The sequence below is a fragment of the Triticum aestivum genome, chromosome 1A (genome assembly GCF_018294505.1).
Source record: "Triticum aestivum cultivar Chinese Spring chromosome 1A, IWGSC CS RefSeq v2.1, whole genome shotgun sequence".
NCBI classification, from domain to species: domain Eukaryota; kingdom Viridiplantae; phylum Streptophyta; class Magnoliopsida; order Poales; family Poaceae; genus Triticum; species Triticum aestivum.
This window is the reverse complement of record NC_057794.1, coordinates 545,897,553-545,916,048: the sequence shown is the minus strand read 5'-3', so window position 1 is coordinate 545,916,048 and position 18,496 is coordinate 545,897,553. Positions and strand designations below refer to the sequence as shown.

Below are 18,496 nucleotides of genomic sequence, written 5' to 3'. Positions count from 1 at the left end.
GAACTTTAAAATAATGTGTTGTCTGTTAAAAATTATATTGTTCATGCAGTTCCATATAGCCTAAATAAGCGTGCATATTTCAATTCAAATAGGCGACGCGATAATATGATCTACTGCAGCTAACCATGTCCCAAATAAAAATTCAATGCTAACCGAAGGAATTATGTTAAAGGCTATATAATAACCGGAGGAATTATGTTAAAGGCTATATGAATCGTTCGCTAAAGTAGACTTATGAGAAGGTAATCTATGAATAGATGTTGTATTATTTCTTCCTGATCACAAAAACAATATCATCCACTGTACAAATCATATGTAACTATTTTCTATATTTTTTATGCTTGTGACATGACTATCCTAGACAGACCCATTTAATAATACTGTTGTGGAGTGATTAATCTGATGTTATATGAACAGCAGTATCCTAACCCGATGAGGATGCTTGCGTTTAGGAGAAGAGACAAGCCCACCAACGGTGCTTGTGTTCAGTGAGAGGAGACGAGCCCAACCCAACCAGGTAAGTGAGAAGATGTTGGATGCTTATGTTCAGTGAAAATCTCTTAATAAAATCTTAAGAGGAGACGTCCCATCGACCAAAATCTCTTCATAAAATCTTAAAAGGAGACGTCCCATCGACCAAAATCTCTTCATAAAATCTTAAGAGGAGACGTCCCGTCGACTATAAAGTGTGTATGGTAACGAGCCCAACGAGGTGCTTGTGTAGAGAAGACGTTTCGGTCGACTATGTCTACGGTAACTTTTGCCGGCTTAATCTTTTTGAAGGGTCCTAGGGTAGGATGTGCGTTTATAGAAATGAGGGGAAGGAATGTAGACCATCGGAATAAAGAAATTACACTTTATTGCCGCCTTCGAGTGTCCTCGATATCCATTTACACCAAAGTATATGGACCATAGCTCGTACTAATACAGAACCGGACACGAGGAGTACATCAAATCGAAGGCAAACTTTTACACCAAATGAGCTGAAATCACGAAAGAGTGGAAACATACAAATATGTAGAAGGCCCGCGAACGACCAAACACTACTAAAGCAAAGCAAATTAAGCGGGAACACATGCGTCTAGTGATTCCTGGTGGTGGTGGTGGTGTCCTTGGTGGTGGCGCCGGTGGTGTTGTCCTTGGTGGTGTTGGTGTTGTCCCCGCCCATGCCCAGCGTGTTGGCCACGGCGTCCTTGGCGCCCACCACGGCGTTCACCACCGTCTCCCCTGCCTGCTGGAGGACGCTGCCGGTCTTGTCCTTGCCGGCGACGGCGGACTCCTTGGTGTACTGCGCCGTCTCCGACGCCTTCTGCTTGGCCGCCTCGGTCGCCTCGGCGGCCTTCTGCCTGGCCGCCTCCGTGGTCTCGGCGGCCTTCTGCTTGGCCGCCTCCGTCTTCTCGCCGAGGGTGCTGGCGGTCTGGTCCTTGCCCTGGGCGGCGCGCTCCTTGGCCGACTGCGCCGTCTCGTACGTCTTCTCCTTGGCCGCCTGCGCCGTCTGCGCCGTCTTGTCCTTGGCCTCGGCGGCCTTCTGCTTGGTGGCCTCGGCCGTCTCGCTGGCCTTCTGCTTGGCCGCCTCCGTGGTCTCGGCGGCCTTCTGCTTCGTGGCCTCCGTGGTCTCGCCGGCCTTCTGCTTCGTGGCCTCCGTGGTCTGCCCCGCCTTGTCCTTGGTCGCGCCCATCACCTGCCCGGTCTTCTCCTGCAATTCATCCAACAGACAGAACATCTCAGATCACCGCCGGAGCAACGGCGCATGCGCGCGGCAGAGTGCACACTACACACCAAGGAGGGAGACTAGGGTTACCTCGGTGCGGGCCTTGGTCTCGCCGGCGTGGTAGCTGGCCTGGTTCTGGTTGGAGGCCATTTTGGTTTCTTGGAACACTAACTGGAATCAATGGGAAGGGGGAAATCTCACTCGCTTTAGGCTTCTGCTCGACTGTGCTTGGAGTGGATCGGCTTCTTGTGATATGGTAAGGAGCTTGGAGCAGGTGGCCTTTATAGGCAGAACCTATGAGACACGTTGCGCGGCGGTGCTCGTATGGCCGCCACGTAGGGAGGACACGCGTCGCCGCACCCCCGGCCGTACCTTCGCGAAGCTCTGCCATGTAGATGGAACCGATTCGACCGAGCCCATGCCGGAGGAAGAAGAGGCCAAAAGCGGGTGAAGAAGCTGCAATAAACAAGTGTAAAGGGGTGGCGCGTGTGACGGCAACGAGTCATCTGCCTGCCCGGCAGCAGGGTGCACGCACGCTGGCGAGCGATCGAGCACAAGTTGGATGCGGCTCTCTTGGTGGCGGTGCGGTGGTGCATGCATGGACGCCATCGTCGCCGCCATGTGCATCGGCATCGATATCTCTGATCCGTCGACGTGTTGCCCTCGATCTCGGTGTGATTTGTTTGTGCGTGCGTGACGCTTGTCTCGCCGCAAAAGGAAACCACACGAGCCACACGAATAAACAAACGCGGCGTCGCTCCATTCGATGAGATCGGACGCTTCTTCTTCCAGAAGTAGCAGCGGCGACAGCGGGTAAAAAATTGCGCCCTACGCTCGCTCGGAAATCTCGCGATTTAACCAAGAAAGAAAAATATTGTGAAGCTCAACGCATCGGCGCGTCTTTGTCTAGCTTTGAGTGAGACGAAAGAACACCTAGCCTCAAGGACGTCCTAAATGGCCTAAACTAGCCATGCCCGCGCGGGGGCACGCCGCGCCCCATAGATACATTATATGTGTATGTGTTTGTAGTCAAACTTCTATGAGCATGTGTTTGTAGTTAAAAAAAGCAAGACATGCACATGAAGAATTTGCAAAGTATACATTTATTATCAGCATGGGTGCTTCATTTTGCAAGATGAAAATTATACATTGTCCTTTTTTCCAAGCAAGACCGGACACATTGCACTCATTTGTAGCTTATATCATTCTTGTGGAGCCTTCCGCCGGATGTGTACCTCCAATGAAATGATGCAAAGCATTTGCAAATTGTTTCATGTGATCTATAGGTGCTTAGCGACAGTGCATCCAACAATGATTTTGACAAATAAAGGTGGCATCAATATGATATGCATTTGATTCAGACCAATCGATTGCGAGTTAAAGTAGAAATAAAAAATTTCATTCAAGCATAATTCCCTCATTGCCCTCTTAGAAGTGTTGAAAAGTACTAACATGCAAGCTATAGAACTTAGTTACGAATAAGGGAAGTCATAAGTGCTAAAATGTAAAATAACCAAAGAGATAAGGTTATCCCGACATGCTCTCTCTGCTCCTGTGCCGCACACCATTTAGATAGCATTGGCTCGCCGCAGAGACGTCGCCGGCTCGCCACCATGAGCTACAGAGGTGGCGGGAGCAGCGAAGGGGCCGAGCGCTGTCGTATGTCGTGCGGCGGCCACACCGCAGGTAGCCACTCACGGCAACTACGCGCACGCACGCACCGGCCGCCGTCGCGCCGCGAGCTTCGCCTGGCTGTGCACTGCCGCAACCACACGTGAGTTCTTCCGACACGCACCGCCCACAGTCGACCTGCGAGCCACACATGCACCGCCGCGAAGCGCTGCTTGATCCCCTCCATGGACTCGTGCTCGCCATCGCAGTCTGTCGCCCTGGCCACGGAGAGGGCCAAGATCCATGGAGCTGCTCGTGGGGTGAGCATATCGTCCTCGTGCTCCTCAATTCTGCTGGGGTATCGTTTGGGCCGGGTGGCAGAGATGGCGAATTCCTCCTCGGGTGTCTCAGGTTCGGTTCCTTTCCTTCACTCACTGTTTCTGGTTGTCGTGTGCTTCCTTGGCTTGTTTTGCCTGAATTGAGCTTCTCTGGATAGTAATAAGATTGATGCTAACATGTACTACTTCAGTACTTTACTTGTTTCTTAGTAAGAATAGTGATCAAATTCTTGTAATTCGAGGCAGCCTGGCTACTTGAAAAATGTAACTTTTATTAGTATTGCTGTCTAGGTTGATGGGTTGGTGCATTTGTTGTACATGACAGAGAATTTCTAATTTTGGTAGTTTGGTCGATACATTATCTTTTCCTTTTGGATGTTTGTGAATTCTGACATGTCCAATGGGGAAACAAATGCTCAATTTAGTTAGCTTACCTTAAATTCGGTTTTACCTGTTGAATTATCACATTGTGTTTTATCATCAATTTCTCACAGTTATGCAACCCTGGCTACTGGACACTTGTAAAACTCTTGTTTCCTTTGTGCAGGGTGGTACACCTCCTATATTTTGAGAAATAAAACTTATGGTTATATTATATCATCTAAGGTGAAACGTTGAAAGGGCTCTTGGATTGTATGCCTCGCTCAGGTAATGAATCCTTTGTGCAGAGAGCTCTTCTTGATGCCCCCATAAGTAATGAATTTGCTACACATCAAAAAAGAGTAGCTATTTGTTTTATGGGCCCCTGCTTGCTTATTGTATTAAAATGACGATATGGCTTTGTTTATGTGGAATATCATCCAGGTATTTAAAGGTCGTCCAAGTACACATTTAGAATCTGTTAGGGGGTGTGTGCGCACTTCTCTAGTATGGCCAGGTATTAGTCGACAAATGAATATACATCAAAAGGCACCACTCTACTTACAGTTCTTCGAGCTTTGTAGGCCTCAACAGAAGTCCCTTGGCCAAGCTTCATTGTAATGCCTAACTAACTACTCCCTCCGTCAAAAAATACTTGTCATCAAAATGGATAAAAAAAGATGTATCTAGAACTAAAATACATCTAGATACATCCTTTTTTCTCCATTTTGATGACAAGTATTTCTGGACGGAGGGAGTATTTAACAAACAACTTTGTCAACTAATAAAAGCAACACTGCAGGTAAATAAATTCATTTTCACATGTTATGGTAAGCTGGCTTCTTCCAGCTCCCCAAAAAACTGAGTACTAATATACAGAGAAGGTTTATAATTATTAAGGCTACTTCACAAATTATTTTGGGAACGGACTAAACATATCAGGATATACACCATCATCTACTAATACTCTACTAAATGAACTATCAATTCACTTCTCTAGTATTTAAATTATACATGTCATGGAATGACTAACAGTACTTGTTCTTCTCTCAAAGCTGTCAACAAAATACAGCCAGTAGAGAAGTTAGAAGGATTTTGAGCTCTAAAGTCCAGGTATCAATCCACTTGACTGCACCGATCTCTGGCCATTTAATTCATGAATCAACGGATTTATCTATAAGAGAGTAATTGTCTATAAGATAGAACTTGCTTGCATGCATTTCATAGATAATAAATCTGTAAAGAGAAGTTAGGAGGTAACATACATATCTGAATATTTACACTTCATATACAGACCCAATACATCTTCAATTCAGAGGTAGGATAGAAGACTGTTTGGTCAGATCTCCATAGCTGCAAAAATCTTCAATAATCTGTGAACTCCGTCAGACAGTAATATTAAAAATTCCTTGTTTTATTGATATATTCACATCTAGATAAAGGAGGTACATGTCCACAGGGGAGGAAAAGCAGCCATCAATTGTGCTAAAGTGGCCTCAGTCCAAAGACACTCTCTAAAGTAAAATTTAGAGCACAAACTGATGAAGTCTCTCTGAAGTAAATTCTAAAATACATAAAATGGCACGGGAAGTGTGGAGCCCTTCCATCTTATTTAGATGACCTCCAGAAGAGTAGTGTTTTTGTCCTCTTGTGGATATTTAAATTACAATTACCCTAAAAAGTGAAGTTAACTCGTGAATATGTGCTTTAAGCAGATCCAACTTCATTACTTTTGAAAATAAAACAATTCTCTTCAATGATATAACTTTATACTTCATATTTGTTCAGACATTGTCAATTCAATTTTTTGGCACGCGATACAGCTAAAAAAAGTGGTAGTTGACAAATGAATGCCCATCAGATGGTACCACTTTGATACAGTGCATCCAGCCTTGTAGGCCTAAAAAAATGCCCCTTCGCCAAGCTTCACTGTGATGCCTAACTAACTACTCCCTCCGTTCCATATTTGTTAATTGATAAACTGATTTCTTCCAGCTGCCCAAAAAACAGAGTACCAATACACATGAAGGCTGTTTAGTTGTTAAGGCAACTTTACAAATCATTTTGGGAATGGACTAAACACATATACACCAGTTGAATGCGAAGAAAAGAAATCATTTATCTACTAATACTCCACTAAATGAACTCCAACAATTCACATCTCTAGTATGGTATTATACATGTCAAAGAATGACAAACAGTACTTATTCCTCCCTCGAAGTTGTCAAGGAAATACAACCAGTAGAGAACCTGGAAGGATAGTGAGCTCTAAACTCCAGATATCTAAGGGGGTAATTGCAGATAAGATAGGACTTGCTTGGATGCATTTCATAGATAATAAATCTGTAAAGAGTGGTTAGGAGGTAATCCCTTTGTAAACTAATATAAGACCATTTAGATCACAACTTTAGTGATCTAAAGTAGTAGTCTAAACGGTCCTATATTAGTTTACAAAAGGGGTAACATACATATCTGAACATTTACACTTCTTATCTTCAATTCAGAGATAAGACCGAATAGTCTCTGGTCAGATTTCCATAGCCGCAAAAAGCTTCAATAATCTGTGAACTATGTAAGACAGTAATATTAGAAACCCCTTATTCTATTGATGTATTCACATCAAAAGAAAGGAGATACATGTCAACAGGGGAAAAAAACCAACCATCAGTTGTGCTAATGTTACCACTCCAGAGTGGCCTTAGTCCAAAGACACCACCTGGATTAAATTTTAGAACACAATAAGTTTCAGTTAACTGGTGAACGCTCTCTGAAGTGCAATTTAAAACATATAAAATGGCACGGGAAGTGTGGAGCCCATCCAGCTGACTGCGATCATCTCGAGAAGAGTGGTGTTTTTGCCCTCTTATGGAGATTTGAAAGAGCAATTACCCCAAAAAAGTGTAGTTAACTGATGAATACGTGTTGTAAGCAGGCCCAAGTTCATTAGTTTTGAAAATCAAAAAATTCCCTTTCATAATATAATTTTATACTTCATATTTGTTCAGACATTGCAAATTTATTTTTTGGTATGAAGTAGAACTAAAAAGAACTGTTGATACATCATACATGTATGCATGATATTATAAAGCATCGATAGATTTTTATTTATTGAAATGCTCCCTCTTGTGAATTTAGTAGCAGTTTAGTACGAAGTCCTGGATCGCTAGCTGATGGTGATGAAACACACGCTATTACTATTGAGCTGCCCAGACAGAAGCAGTCCCGCTTCAGATACAGTCACACTATGTATGGGACACTTCATAGAGAGAGAGAGACCCACCAGGTCACCACCATGCAGCAGCACTGAACTACTCCTGTGAAAGTAGGTGATGCAGCAGCATGCAGGCCGGGAAACGGAAGACAGCATGGAGGAAGCACACGAAGAAGACGACCCTAACAGTGGTTATGCTTTGCAAACGTGATGAACTATCTGTTTCAAACATATGCTAGAATGGACAGTGACACACGCTAAAAAAACAACCACGTCGGCAGAACCGAAAGCGATAGCACATGAGAAAGAAACCACATTCAAACAGCCGAAAGGGACAGCACATACGCACACACAAACACACACGAACAGATTGAGCCAAACACAACCAAAAAACGCTAAATCAACCAAACCAAATGCCACACCCGTTCAAAAAATTTCAATGAAATAAATGGATCCACGAGGCGTTTGTACACCACCACATCCCAAAATTAATACCACGTGCCATGTATAGGTTTACTGTAAGGTCTTTTTCAGCCAAGTGGGTGAATCTTGAGGCAAAAACCTTCTCTGGAATAGATGCTTGGGTATGTAAGGGCCCGTCTGGAGAGAAACGTTGGCTCCCTAAGCAGATGTTATTTACATATAAATTGTTTCGCTCAATTTTTTACTTATAAAATACTAAAAATAAAGTTTAGTTAAATTTTAATAATGCAGGAAAACTCCTTATAGAATGGACCGCCCCGCAATTTACGCTCCCCCTTTCGAGGCGATCGCGAGGCGATCAGGGGTAGATCCCGAGAATGCCGCGCCGGCGGTGAGAGTTCACCCTTCCCGGAGGAAGGGCGAGGATATCTGTAGGAAGGAAGAGATATGCCCCAATTGGGATTCATTAGGATTGAGAAAGGATTGGATGCAGGTAAGGAATGCGATCAAGAAGATGGAGATGAGGAAAATCCAAAGGAAGGAAACTAAGAATCGGGGCGGGGAAAATCGGGGTCAACCGGAGGTGGGGGGTATGGATCGAATCAAAGACAAGATTCAGAGCTTGAGAAGGGATCTGGGGCGCTCGTGGATTGGGAGAAAGGATAGGCTGGAACTATTACCGCCGGGAGATCCGCCGGACAGAGGAAGAGAAAAGGATTTGGAGATGATTACCATCCCTGATACAGCGATATCATGAGATCACATACCAATTGCAGGGCCAGAGCAAGTCGCCAGGACCGGATCTGCACCGATGGGGTATAAAACCCAGGATCAAGGGCATGTAGCATGTACTATTCCTCGACCTCCACCTGCGATTGCCACCGGCTTGTCCATGGAGAACCTCATGAGCAAGGGCAAGGGCGCCATGAGTGAAAGTGAGGTGCCACCCAAGCGGTCGGAGGGAGGAAGACCGGAAAGGGTCGTGTTGCACGGTGGCTCATCCCATGGCCATGGGGTGCGATCAACACCCTGTCTGTCCCAGAGGAGGCCATGGTCCCGACGCCCAGAGTGGGGGCCGTCGGGGATGCTGCTGATCCCAAGCTTCCTGCCATCATCTGCGGGCAGATCAAGGAGGCTGTGGAACTAGACCTGTCTGCGGAGAAGGCGGCAATGCGCACCCACTGGATCGCAGTGGGCCTCTTCTTCTCGCCACAAGCCTTCGGCACTGAAGGTTTGTTCCGAGAGATGAAGAGCAAGTGGGGCTTGAGGGGACGGCTGACCTACTCCCCACTCAAGAACAACCGCTACCTGATGGAGTTTGAGCGGGAAGGAGATCGCCGGCACATCCTCAACAACGGCCCCTGGACTCACAAGGGAGATGCTTTCCTGATGGTGGTAGTGGATGGTAGCCAGAGACCGGCTGATGTTGAAGTCGCTCACATGCCAATATGGGTACGTGTTCACGACACTCCTCCCATCATGATGTCAGAAAGAGTTGCATGGAAGGTGGGTGCAGAGCTAGGAGAGGTCCTGGCTGTGGACTGTGACAAGGAAGGTAAAATTTGGGGGGACTACATTAGAATCCGTATCAAGCACGATGTAGATGTGCCTCTCCGTAGTGATGTAACTTTCCATGAGAAGTCAGAGAATGATTTCTATTGCTTAGAGGTTAAGTATGAGAGAGTGCCTCGATTCTGTGGGTACTGTGGTCTCATAGGGCATGGACAACACAATTGTAAGCTGCCTGTTGTTGAGTAACGTAGTAATTTCCAAAATTTCCTACGCACATGCAAGATCATGGTGATGCATAGCAACGAGAGGGGAGAGTGTGATCTACGTACCCTTGTAGACCGACAGCGGAAGCATTGTGACAACGCGGTTGATGTAGTCGTACGTCTTCACGATCCGACCGATCCAAGCACCGTTACTCCGGCACCTCCGAGTTCTTGGCACACGTTCAGCTCGATGACGATCCCCGGACTCCGATCCAGCAAAGTGTCGGGGAAGAGTTCCGTCAGCACGACGGTGTGGTGACGATCTTGATGTACTACAGTCGCAGGGCTTCGCCTAAGCACCGCTACAATATTATCGAGGACTATGGTGGAAGGGGGCACCGCACACGGCTAAGAATATGATCATGTGGATCAACTTGTGTTCATGGGGTGCCCCTTGCCTCAGTATATAAAGGATGGAGGAGGAGGAGGAGGCCGGCCAAGGCAATTGGTGCGGCCAGGATGTGGAGTCCTACTAGGACTCCAAGTCCTAGTAGGAGTCTACCAAGAGGGGAGGAAGGGAGAAGGAAGTAGAGGAGAAGGAAAGGTGGCCGGCCCCCTTTTCCCTAGTCCAATTCGGACCAGAGGGGAGGGGGCGCAGCAGCCCCTTGGCCCTTTCTCCTCTTCCCACTAAAGCCCATCAAGGCCCATTGCTTCTCCCGTAACTACCCGGTACTCCGAAAAATACCCGAATCACTCGGAACCTTTCCGATGTCCGAATATAGTCGTCCAATATATCGATCTTTACGTCTCAATCATTTCGAGACTCCTCGTCATGTCCCCGATCTCATCCGGGACTCCGAACTCCTTCGGTACATCAACACTCATAAACTCATAATATAACTGTCATCGAAACCTTAAGCGTGCGGACCCTACGGGTTCGAGAACAATGTAGACATGACCGAGACACGTCTCCGGTCAATAACCAATAGCGGGACCTGGATGCCCATATTGGCTCCTACATATTCTACGAAGATCTTTATCGGTCAGACCGCATAACAACATACGTTGTTCTCTTTGTCATCGGTATGTTACTTGCCCGAGATTCGATCGTCGGTATCTCAATACCTAGTTCAATCTCGTTACCGGCAAGTCTCTTTACTCGTTCCGTAATACATCATCCCGCAACTAACTCATTAGTTGCAATGCTTGCAAGGCTTCGGTGATGTGCATTACCGAGAGGGGCCAGAGATACCTCTCCGACAATCGGAGTGACAAATCCTAATCTCGAAATACGCCAACCCAACATGTACCTTTGGAGACGCCTATAGAGCTCCTTTATAATCACCCAGTTACATTGTGACTTTGGTAGCACACAAAGTGTTCCTCCGGCAAACGGGAGTTGCATAATCTCATAGTCATAGGAACATGTATAAGTCATGAAGAAAGCAATATCAACATACTAAACGATCGGGTGCTAAGCTAATGGAATGGGTCATGTCAATCAGATCATTCAACTAATGATGTGATCCCGTTAATCAAATAACAACTCTTTGTCCATGGTTAGGAAACATAACCATCTTTGATTAACGAGCTAGTCAAGTAGAGGCATACTAGTGACACTTTGTTTGTCTATGTATTCACACATGTATTATGTTTCCGGTTAATACAATTCTAGCATGAATAATAAACATTTATCATGATATAAGGAAATAAATAATAACTTTATTATTGCCTCTAGGGCATATTTCCTTCAGTCTCCCACTTGCACTAGAGTCAATAATCTAGTTCACATCGCCATGTGATTTAATAGCAATAGTTCTCATCACCATGTGATTAACACCCATAGTCCACATCGATATGTGACCAACACCCAAAGGGTTTACTAGAGTCAGTAATCTAGTTCACATCGCTGTGTGATTAACACCCAAAGAGTACTAAGGTGTGATCATGTTTTGCTTGTGAGATAATTTTAGTCACCGGGTCTGTTATATTCAGATCCGTAAGTGTTTTGCAAATATTTATGTCAACAATGCTCTGCACGGAGCTACTCTAGCTAATTGCTCCCACTTTCAATATGTATCTAGATTGAGACTTAGATTCATCTAGATTAGTGTCAAAACTTGCATCGGCGTAACCCTTTACGACGAACCTTTTTTCACTTCCATAATCGAGAAACATATCCTTATTCCACTAAGGATAATTTTGACCGCTGTCCAGTGATCTACTCCTAGATCACTATTGTACTCCCTTGCCAAACTCAGTGGTAGGGTATACAATAGATCTGGTACACAGCATGGCATACTTTATAGAACCTATGACCAAGGCATAGGGAATGACATTCATTCTCTTTCTATCTTCTGCCGTGGTCGGGCTTTGAGTCTTACTCAATTTCACACCTTGTAACATAGGCAAGAAACTCTTTCTTTGTCTGTTCCATTTTGAACTACTTCAAAATCTTGTCAAGGTATGTATTTATTGAAAAACCTTATCAAGCGTCTTGATCTATCTCTATAGATCTTGATGCTCAATATGTAAGCAACTTCACCGAGGTCTTTCTTTGAAAAACTCCTTTCAAACACTCCTTTATGCTTTGCAGAATAATTCTACATTATTTCCGATCAACAATATGTCATTCACATATACTTATCAGAAATGCTGTAGTGCTCCCACTCACTTTCTTGTAAATACAGGCTTCACCGCAAGTCTGTATAAAACTATATGCTTTGATCAACTTATCAAAGCGTATATTCCAACTCCGAGATGCTTACACCAGTCCATAGATGGATCGCTGGAGTTTGCATATTTTGTTAACACCTTTAGGATTGACAAAAACTTCTGGTTGCATCATATACAACTCTTCTTTAAGAAATCCATTAAGGATTGCAGTTTTGTTATCCATTTGCCAGATTTCATAAAATGCGGCAATTGCTAACATGATTCAGACAGATTTAAGCATAGATACGAGTGAGAAACTCTCATTGTAGTCAACACCTTGAACTTGTCGAAAACCTTTTGCGACAATTCTAGCTTTGCAGATAGTAACACTACTATCAGCGTCCGTCTTCCTCTTGAAGATCCATTTATTCTCAATTGCTTGCCGATCATCGGGCAAGTCAACCAAAGTCCATACTTTGTTCTCATACATGGATCCCATCTCAGATTTCATGGCCTGAAGCCATTTTGCGGAATCTGGGCTCATCATCGCTTCCTCATAGTTCGCAAGTTCGTCATGGTCTAGTAACATGACTTCCAGAACAGGATTACAGTACCACTCTGGTGCGTATCTCACTCTGGTTTACCTACGAGATTCGGTAGTAACTTGATCTGAAGTTACATGATCATCATCATTAGCTTCCTCACTAATTGGTGTAGTAGTCACAGGAACAGATTTCTGTGATGAACTACTTTCCAATAAGGGAGAAGGTACAATTACCTTATCAAGTTTTTTACTTTCCTCCCACTCACTTCTTTCGAGAGAAACTCCTTCTCCAGAAAGTTTCCGAATTTAGCAACAAAAGTCTTGCCTTCGGATCTGTGATAGAAGGTGTATCCAATAGTTTCCTTTGGATATCCTATGAAGATTTACTTCTCCGATTTGGGTTCGAGCTTATCATGTTGAAACTTTTTCACATAAGCATCGCAGTCCCAAACTTTAAGAAACGACAGCTTAGGTTTCTTGCCAAACCATAGTTCATATGGTGTCGTCTCAACGGATTTAGATGGTGCCCTATTTAACGTGAATGCAGCTTTCTCTAATGCATAACCCCAAAACGATAGTGGTAGATCGGTAAGAGACATCATAGATTGCACTATATCCAATAAAGTACGGTTATGACGTTCGGACACACCATTATGCTGTGGTGTTCCATGTGGCATGAGTTTGTGAAACTATTCCACATTGTTTTAATTGAAGACCAAACTCGTAACTCAAATATTTGTCTCCGCGATCAGATCGTAGAAACTTTATTTTCTTGTCACGATGATTTTCCACTTCACTCTGAAATTCTTTGAACTTTTCAAATGTTTCAGACTTATGTTTCATCAAGTAGATATACCCATATCTGCTCAAATCATCTGTGAAGTTCAGAAAATAACGATACTTGCCGTGAGCCTTAACACTCATCGGACCGCATACATCAGTATGTATTATTTCCAATAAGTCAGTTGCTCGCTCCGGAGAACGGAGTCTTAGTCATCTTGCCCATGAGGCATGGTTCGCAAGCATCAAGTGATTCATAATCAAGTGATTCCAAAATCCCATCAGCATGGAGTTTCTTCATGCGCTTTACACCAATATGACCTAAACGGCAGTGCTACAAATAAGTTGCACTATCATTATTAACTTTGCATCTTTTGGTTTCAATATTATGATTATGTGTATCACTACGATCGAGATCCAACGAACTATTTTCATTGGGTGTGTAACCATATAAGGTTTTATTCATGTAAACAGAACAACAATTTATTCTCTTACTTAAATGAATAACCGTATTACAATAAACATGATCAAATCATATTCATGCTCAACGCAAACACCAAATAACACTTATTCAGGTTCAACACTAATCCCGAAAGTATAGGGAGTGTGCGATGATGATCATATCAATCTTGGAACCACTTCCAACACACATCGTCACTTCACCCTTAACTAGTCTCTGTTTATTCTGCAACTCCCGTTTCGAGTTACTAATCTTAGCAACTGAACTAGTATCAAATACTGAGGGGTTGCTATAAACACTAGTAAAGTACACATCAATAACATGTATATCAAATATACTTATGTTCACTTTGCCATCCTTCTTATCTGCCAATCACTTGGGGTAGTTCCGCTTCCAGTGACCAGTCCCTTTGCAGTAGAAACACTTAGTCTCAGGCTTAGGACCAGACTTGGGCTTCTTCACTTGAGCAGCAACTTGCTTGCTGTTCTTCTTGAAGTTCCCCTTCTTCCCTCTGCCCTTTTCTTGAAACTAGTGGTCTTGTCTACCATCAACACTTGATGTTTTTCTCGATTTCTACCTTCGTCAATTTCCGCATTACGAAGAGCTTGGGAATCGTTTCCGTTATCCCTTGCATATCATAGTTCATCACGAAGTTCTACTAACTTGGTGATGGTGACTAGAGAATTTTGTCAATCACTATCTTATCTGGAAGATTAACTCCCACTTGATTCAAGCGATTGTAGTACTCAGACAATCTGGGCACATGCTCACTAGTTGAGCGATTCTCCTCCATCTTTTAGCTATAGAACTTGTTGGAGACTTCATATCTCTCAACTCGGGTATTTGCTTGAAATATTAACTTCAAATCCTGGAACATCTCATATGCTCCATGATGTTCAAAACGTCTTTGAAGTCCCGATTCTAAGCCATTAAGCATGGTGCACTAAACTATCAAGTAGTCATCATATTGAGCTAGCCAAACGTTCATAACGTTTGCATCTGCTCCTGCAATAGGTCCGTCACCTAGCGGTGCATCAAGGACATAATTCTTCTGTGCAGCAATGAGGATAAACCTCAGATCACGGATCCAATCCGCATCATTGCTACTAACATCTTTCAACACAATTTTCTCTAGGAACATATCAAAATAAACATAGGGAAGCAACAACGCGAGCTATTGATCTACAACATAATTTGCAAAATACTACCAGGACTAAGTTCATGATAAATTTAAGTTCAATTAATCATATTACTTAAGAACTCCCACTTAGATAGACATCCCTCTAATCCTCTAAGTGATTACGTGATCCAAATCAACTAAACCATGTCCGATCATCACGTGAGATGGAGTAGTTTCATTGGTGAACATCGCTATGTTGATCATATCTGCTATATGATTCATGCTCGACCTTTCGGTCTCTGTGTTCCGAGGCCATATCTGTATATGCTTGGCTCGTCAAGTATAACCTGAGTATTCCGCGTGTGCAACTGTTTTGCACCCGTTGTATTTGAACGTAGAGCCTATCACACCCGATCATCACGTGGTGTCTCAGCACGAAGAACTTTCGCAACGGTGCATACTCAGGGAGAACACTTCTTGATAATTTAGTGAGAGATCATCTTATAATGCTACCGTCAATCAAAGCAAGATAAGATGCATAAAAGATAAACATCACATGCAATCAATATAAGTGATATGATATGGCCATCATCATCTTGTGCTTGTGATCTCCATCTCCGAAGCACCGTCGTGATCACCATCGTCACCGGCGCGACACCTTGATCTCCATCGTAGCATCGTTGTCGTCTCGCCAATCTTGTGCTTCCACAACTATCGCTACCGCTTAGTGATAAAGTAAAGCATTACAGCGCGATTGCATTGCATACAATAAAGCGACAACCATATGGCTCCTGCCAGTTGCCGATAACTCGGTTACAAAACATGATCATCTCATACAATAAAATTTAGCATCATGTCTTGACCATATCACATCACAAAATGCCCTGCAAAAACAAGTTAGACGTCCTCTACTTTGTTGTTGCATGTTTTACGTGGCTGCTACGGGCTTAAGCAAGAACCAATCTTACCTACGCATCAAAACCACAATGATAGTTTGTCAAGTTGGTACTGTTTTAACCTTCACAAGGACCGGGCGTGGCCACACTTGGTTCAACTAAAGTTGGAGAAACTGTCACCCGCAAGCCACCTATGTGCAAAGCACGTCGGGAGAACCGGTCTCGCGTAAGCGTACGCGTAATGTCGGTCCGGGCCGCTTCGTCCAACAATACCGCCGAACCAAAGTATGACATGCTGGTAAGCAGTATGACTTATATCGCCCACAACTCACTTGTGTTCTACTCGTGCATATAACATCAACATATAAAACCTAGGCTCGGATGCCACTGTTGGATAACATAGTAATTTCAAAAATTTCATACGCACATGCAAGATCATGGTGATGCATAGCAACGAGAGGGAGAGTGTGATCTACGTACCCTTGTAGACCGACAGCGGAAGCGTTGTGACAACGCGGTTGATGTAGTCGATGTCTTCACGATCCGACCGATCCAAGCACCGTTACTCCAGCACCTCCGAGTTCTTGGTACACGTTCAGCTCGATGACGATCCCCGGACTCCGATCCAGCAAAGTGTCGGGGAAGAGTTCCGTCAGCACGACGGCATGGTGACGATCTTGATGTACTACAGTCGCAGGGCTTCGCCTAAGCACCGCTATAATATTATCGAGGACTATGGTGGAAGGGGGCACCGCACACGGCTAAGAATATGATCACGTGGATCAACTTGTGTTCATGGGGTGCCCCTTGCCTCAGTATATAAAGGATGGAGGAGGAGGAGGCCGGCCAAGGCAATTGGTGCGGCCAGGATGTGGAGTCCTACTAGGACTCCAAGTCCTAGTAGGAGTCTACCAAGAGGGGAGGAAGACAGAAGGAAGTAGAGGAGAAGGAAAGGTGGCCGGCCCCCTTTTTCCTAGTCCAATTCGGACCAGAGGGGAGGGGGGGCGCAGCAGCCCCTTGGCCCTTTCTCCTCTTCCCACTAAAGCCCATCAAGGCCCATTGCTTCTCCCGTAACTATCCGGTACTCCGAAAAATACCCGAATCACTCGGAATCTTTCCGATGTCCGAATATAGTCGTCCAATATATCGATCTTTACGTCTCAACCATTTCGAGACTCCTCGTCATGTCCCCGATCTCATCCGGGACTCCGAACTCCTTCGGTACATCAAAACCCACAAACTCATAATATAACTGTCATCGAAACCTTAAGCGTGCAGACCCTACGGGTTCGAGAACAATGTAGACATGACCGAGACACGTCTCCGGTCAATAACCAATAGCGGGACCTGGATGCCCATATTGGCTCCTACATATTCTACGAAGATCTTTATCGGTCAGACCGCATAACAACATACGTTGTTCCCTTTGTCATCGGTATGTTACTTGCCCGAGATTCGATCGTCGGTATCTCAATACCTAGTTCAATCTCGTTACCGGCAAGTCTCTTTACTCGTTCCGTAATACATCATCCCGCAACTAACTCATTAGTTGCAATGCTTGCAAGGCTTCAGTGATGTGCATTACCGAGAGTGCCCAGAGATACCTCTCCGACAATCGGAGTGACAAATCCTAATCTCGAAATACGCCAACCCAACATGTACCTTTGGAGACGCCTGTAGAGCTCCTTTATAATCACCCAGTTACGTTGTGACGTTTGGTAGCACACAAAGTGTTCCTCCGGCAAACGGGAGTTGCATAATCTCATAGTCATAGGAACATGTATAAGTCATGAAGAAAGCAATAGCAACATACTAAACGATCGGGTGCTAAGCTAATGGAATGGGTCATGTCAATCAGATCATTCAACTAATGATGTGATCCCGTTAATCAAATAACAACTCTTTGTCCATGGTTAGGAAACATAACCATCTTTGATTAACGAGCTAGTCAAGTAGAGGCATACTAGTGACACTCTGTTTGTCTATGTATTCACACATGTATTATGTTTCCGGTTAATACAATTCTAGCATGAATAATAAACATTTATCATGATATAAGGAAATAAATAATAACTTTATTATTGCCTCTAGGGCATATTTCCTTCACCTGTTGACCTCCAAAAGATGAGGTTTACAGCAGCAATGCGTGCCTCCCCTGCTAAGCATAGCTCTAGTAGAAGGGGATATGTGGATCCAAATGTCAGCAGAACTCGCAGGTTCCTCCAATTTGGGCAGGAGATGTTCGGCAAGGAGGTGCATGTCTACCCAAAGCAAGCCAAAGCAAGGCTCATGGCGGTCCCTGAAGAAATCATGGCAAACCCAATGGTGCAAGAGGCAATAGCGGCGGTGAGTGCTCTGAAGGTTACTGAGGAAGGAGGCAGCGATCAGCAGGGTAGGAAGGGGAACACAGCAGAGAAGCCAATCCAGGAGACCGTCCCAGCTGAATTAGCGGCACCAAACAAGCAGATGCAGGTGGATGGGAAGGAGGTGGAAGAGACAGCAGTGAAAACAGGACCTGGGAAGACGATGTTGAACTCTGAACAGTTCGCCGCAGCAAAAGCTAAGGATGACAATGGCAGTGGACCACTCTTCCCTCCAGGCTTTGGCCCATTACCTTAGTACTTCATTAAGGGTGCTGGTGATGCTGGTCTCCACGTGGTGACGGGGCTGCA

The 18,496-nt window shown here is 44.5% G+C and overlaps 2 protein-coding genes across 5 annotated transcripts; one reads left to right on the top strand and one right to left on the bottom strand.

Annotated features, from left to right (window-relative positions):
* Positions 1–291: 291 nt before the first annotated feature.
* On the bottom strand, positions 292–1,980 carry LOC543476 (late embryogenesis abundant protein, group 3-like). Of its 3 annotated transcripts, none has more exons than NM_001405821.1 (3): positions 1,802–1,980; positions 1,592–1,696; positions 292–1,525 (listed from the first exon to the last, which is right to left on the bottom strand). In NM_001405821.1, exons 1-3 carry the CDS (start codon positions 1,859–1,861, stop codon positions 1,082–1,084), a joined length of 609 nt encoding a protein of 202 aa, NP_001392750.1. In that variant the 5' UTR covers positions 1,862–1,980; the 3' UTR covers positions 292–1,081. The 3 variants fall into 3 exon arrangements, with proteins under 3 accessions (NP_001392750.1, NP_001392749.1, XP_044344633.1); XM_044488698.1 differs by having other exon boundaries at positions 843–1,573; positions 1,607–1,696; positions 1,802–1,963; NM_001405820.1 differs by having other exon boundaries at positions 821–1,696; positions 1,802–1,929.
* A 1,264-nt stretch (positions 1,981–3,244) lies between these two features.
* LOC123065383 (uncharacterized) lies at positions 3,245–18,443 on the top strand. 2 transcript variants are annotated; one of them, XM_044488680.1, is made up of 4 exons: positions 3,245–3,733; positions 4,208–4,308; positions 7,946–9,397; positions 17,931–18,443. In XM_044488680.1, the coding sequence occupies exons 3-4, from the start codon at positions 8,705–8,707 to the stop codon at positions 18,441–18,443; spliced, it is 1,206 nt and encodes a 401-aa protein (XP_044344615.1). In that variant the 5' UTR covers positions 3,245–3,733; positions 4,208–4,308; positions 7,946–8,704. The 2 variants fall into 2 exon arrangements, 1 of the variants encoding a protein (XP_044344615.1); XR_006431017.1 differs by lacking the exons at positions 7,946–9,397; positions 17,931–18,443 and adding an exon at positions 4,465–7,295 and having other exon boundaries at positions 3,253–3,733.
* Positions 18,444–18,496: the final 53 nt, after the last annotated feature.

What these genes read in the sequence shown, in the direction of transcription:
- LOC543476 (NM_001405820.1), bottom strand. Translation starts at nt 1,861, where the DNA reads ATGGCCTCCAACCAGAACCAGGCCAGCTACCACGCCGGCGAGACCAAG. An exon ending in AGACCAAGGCCCGCACCGAG is followed by an intron (nt 1,697 to 1,801) that starts GTAACCCTAGTC and finishes GATGAATTGCAG; the next exon opens with GAGAAGACCGGGCAGGTGAT.
- LOC123065383 (XM_044488680.1), top strand. Translation starts at nt 8,705, where the DNA reads ATGGTCCCGACGCCCAGAGTGGGGGCCGTCGGGGATGCTGCTGATCCC. An exon ending in GACAACACAATTGTAAGCTG is followed by an intron (nt 9,398 to 17,930) that starts CCTGTTGTTGAG and finishes ATATTTCCTTCA; the next exon opens with CCTGTTGACCTCCAAAAGAT.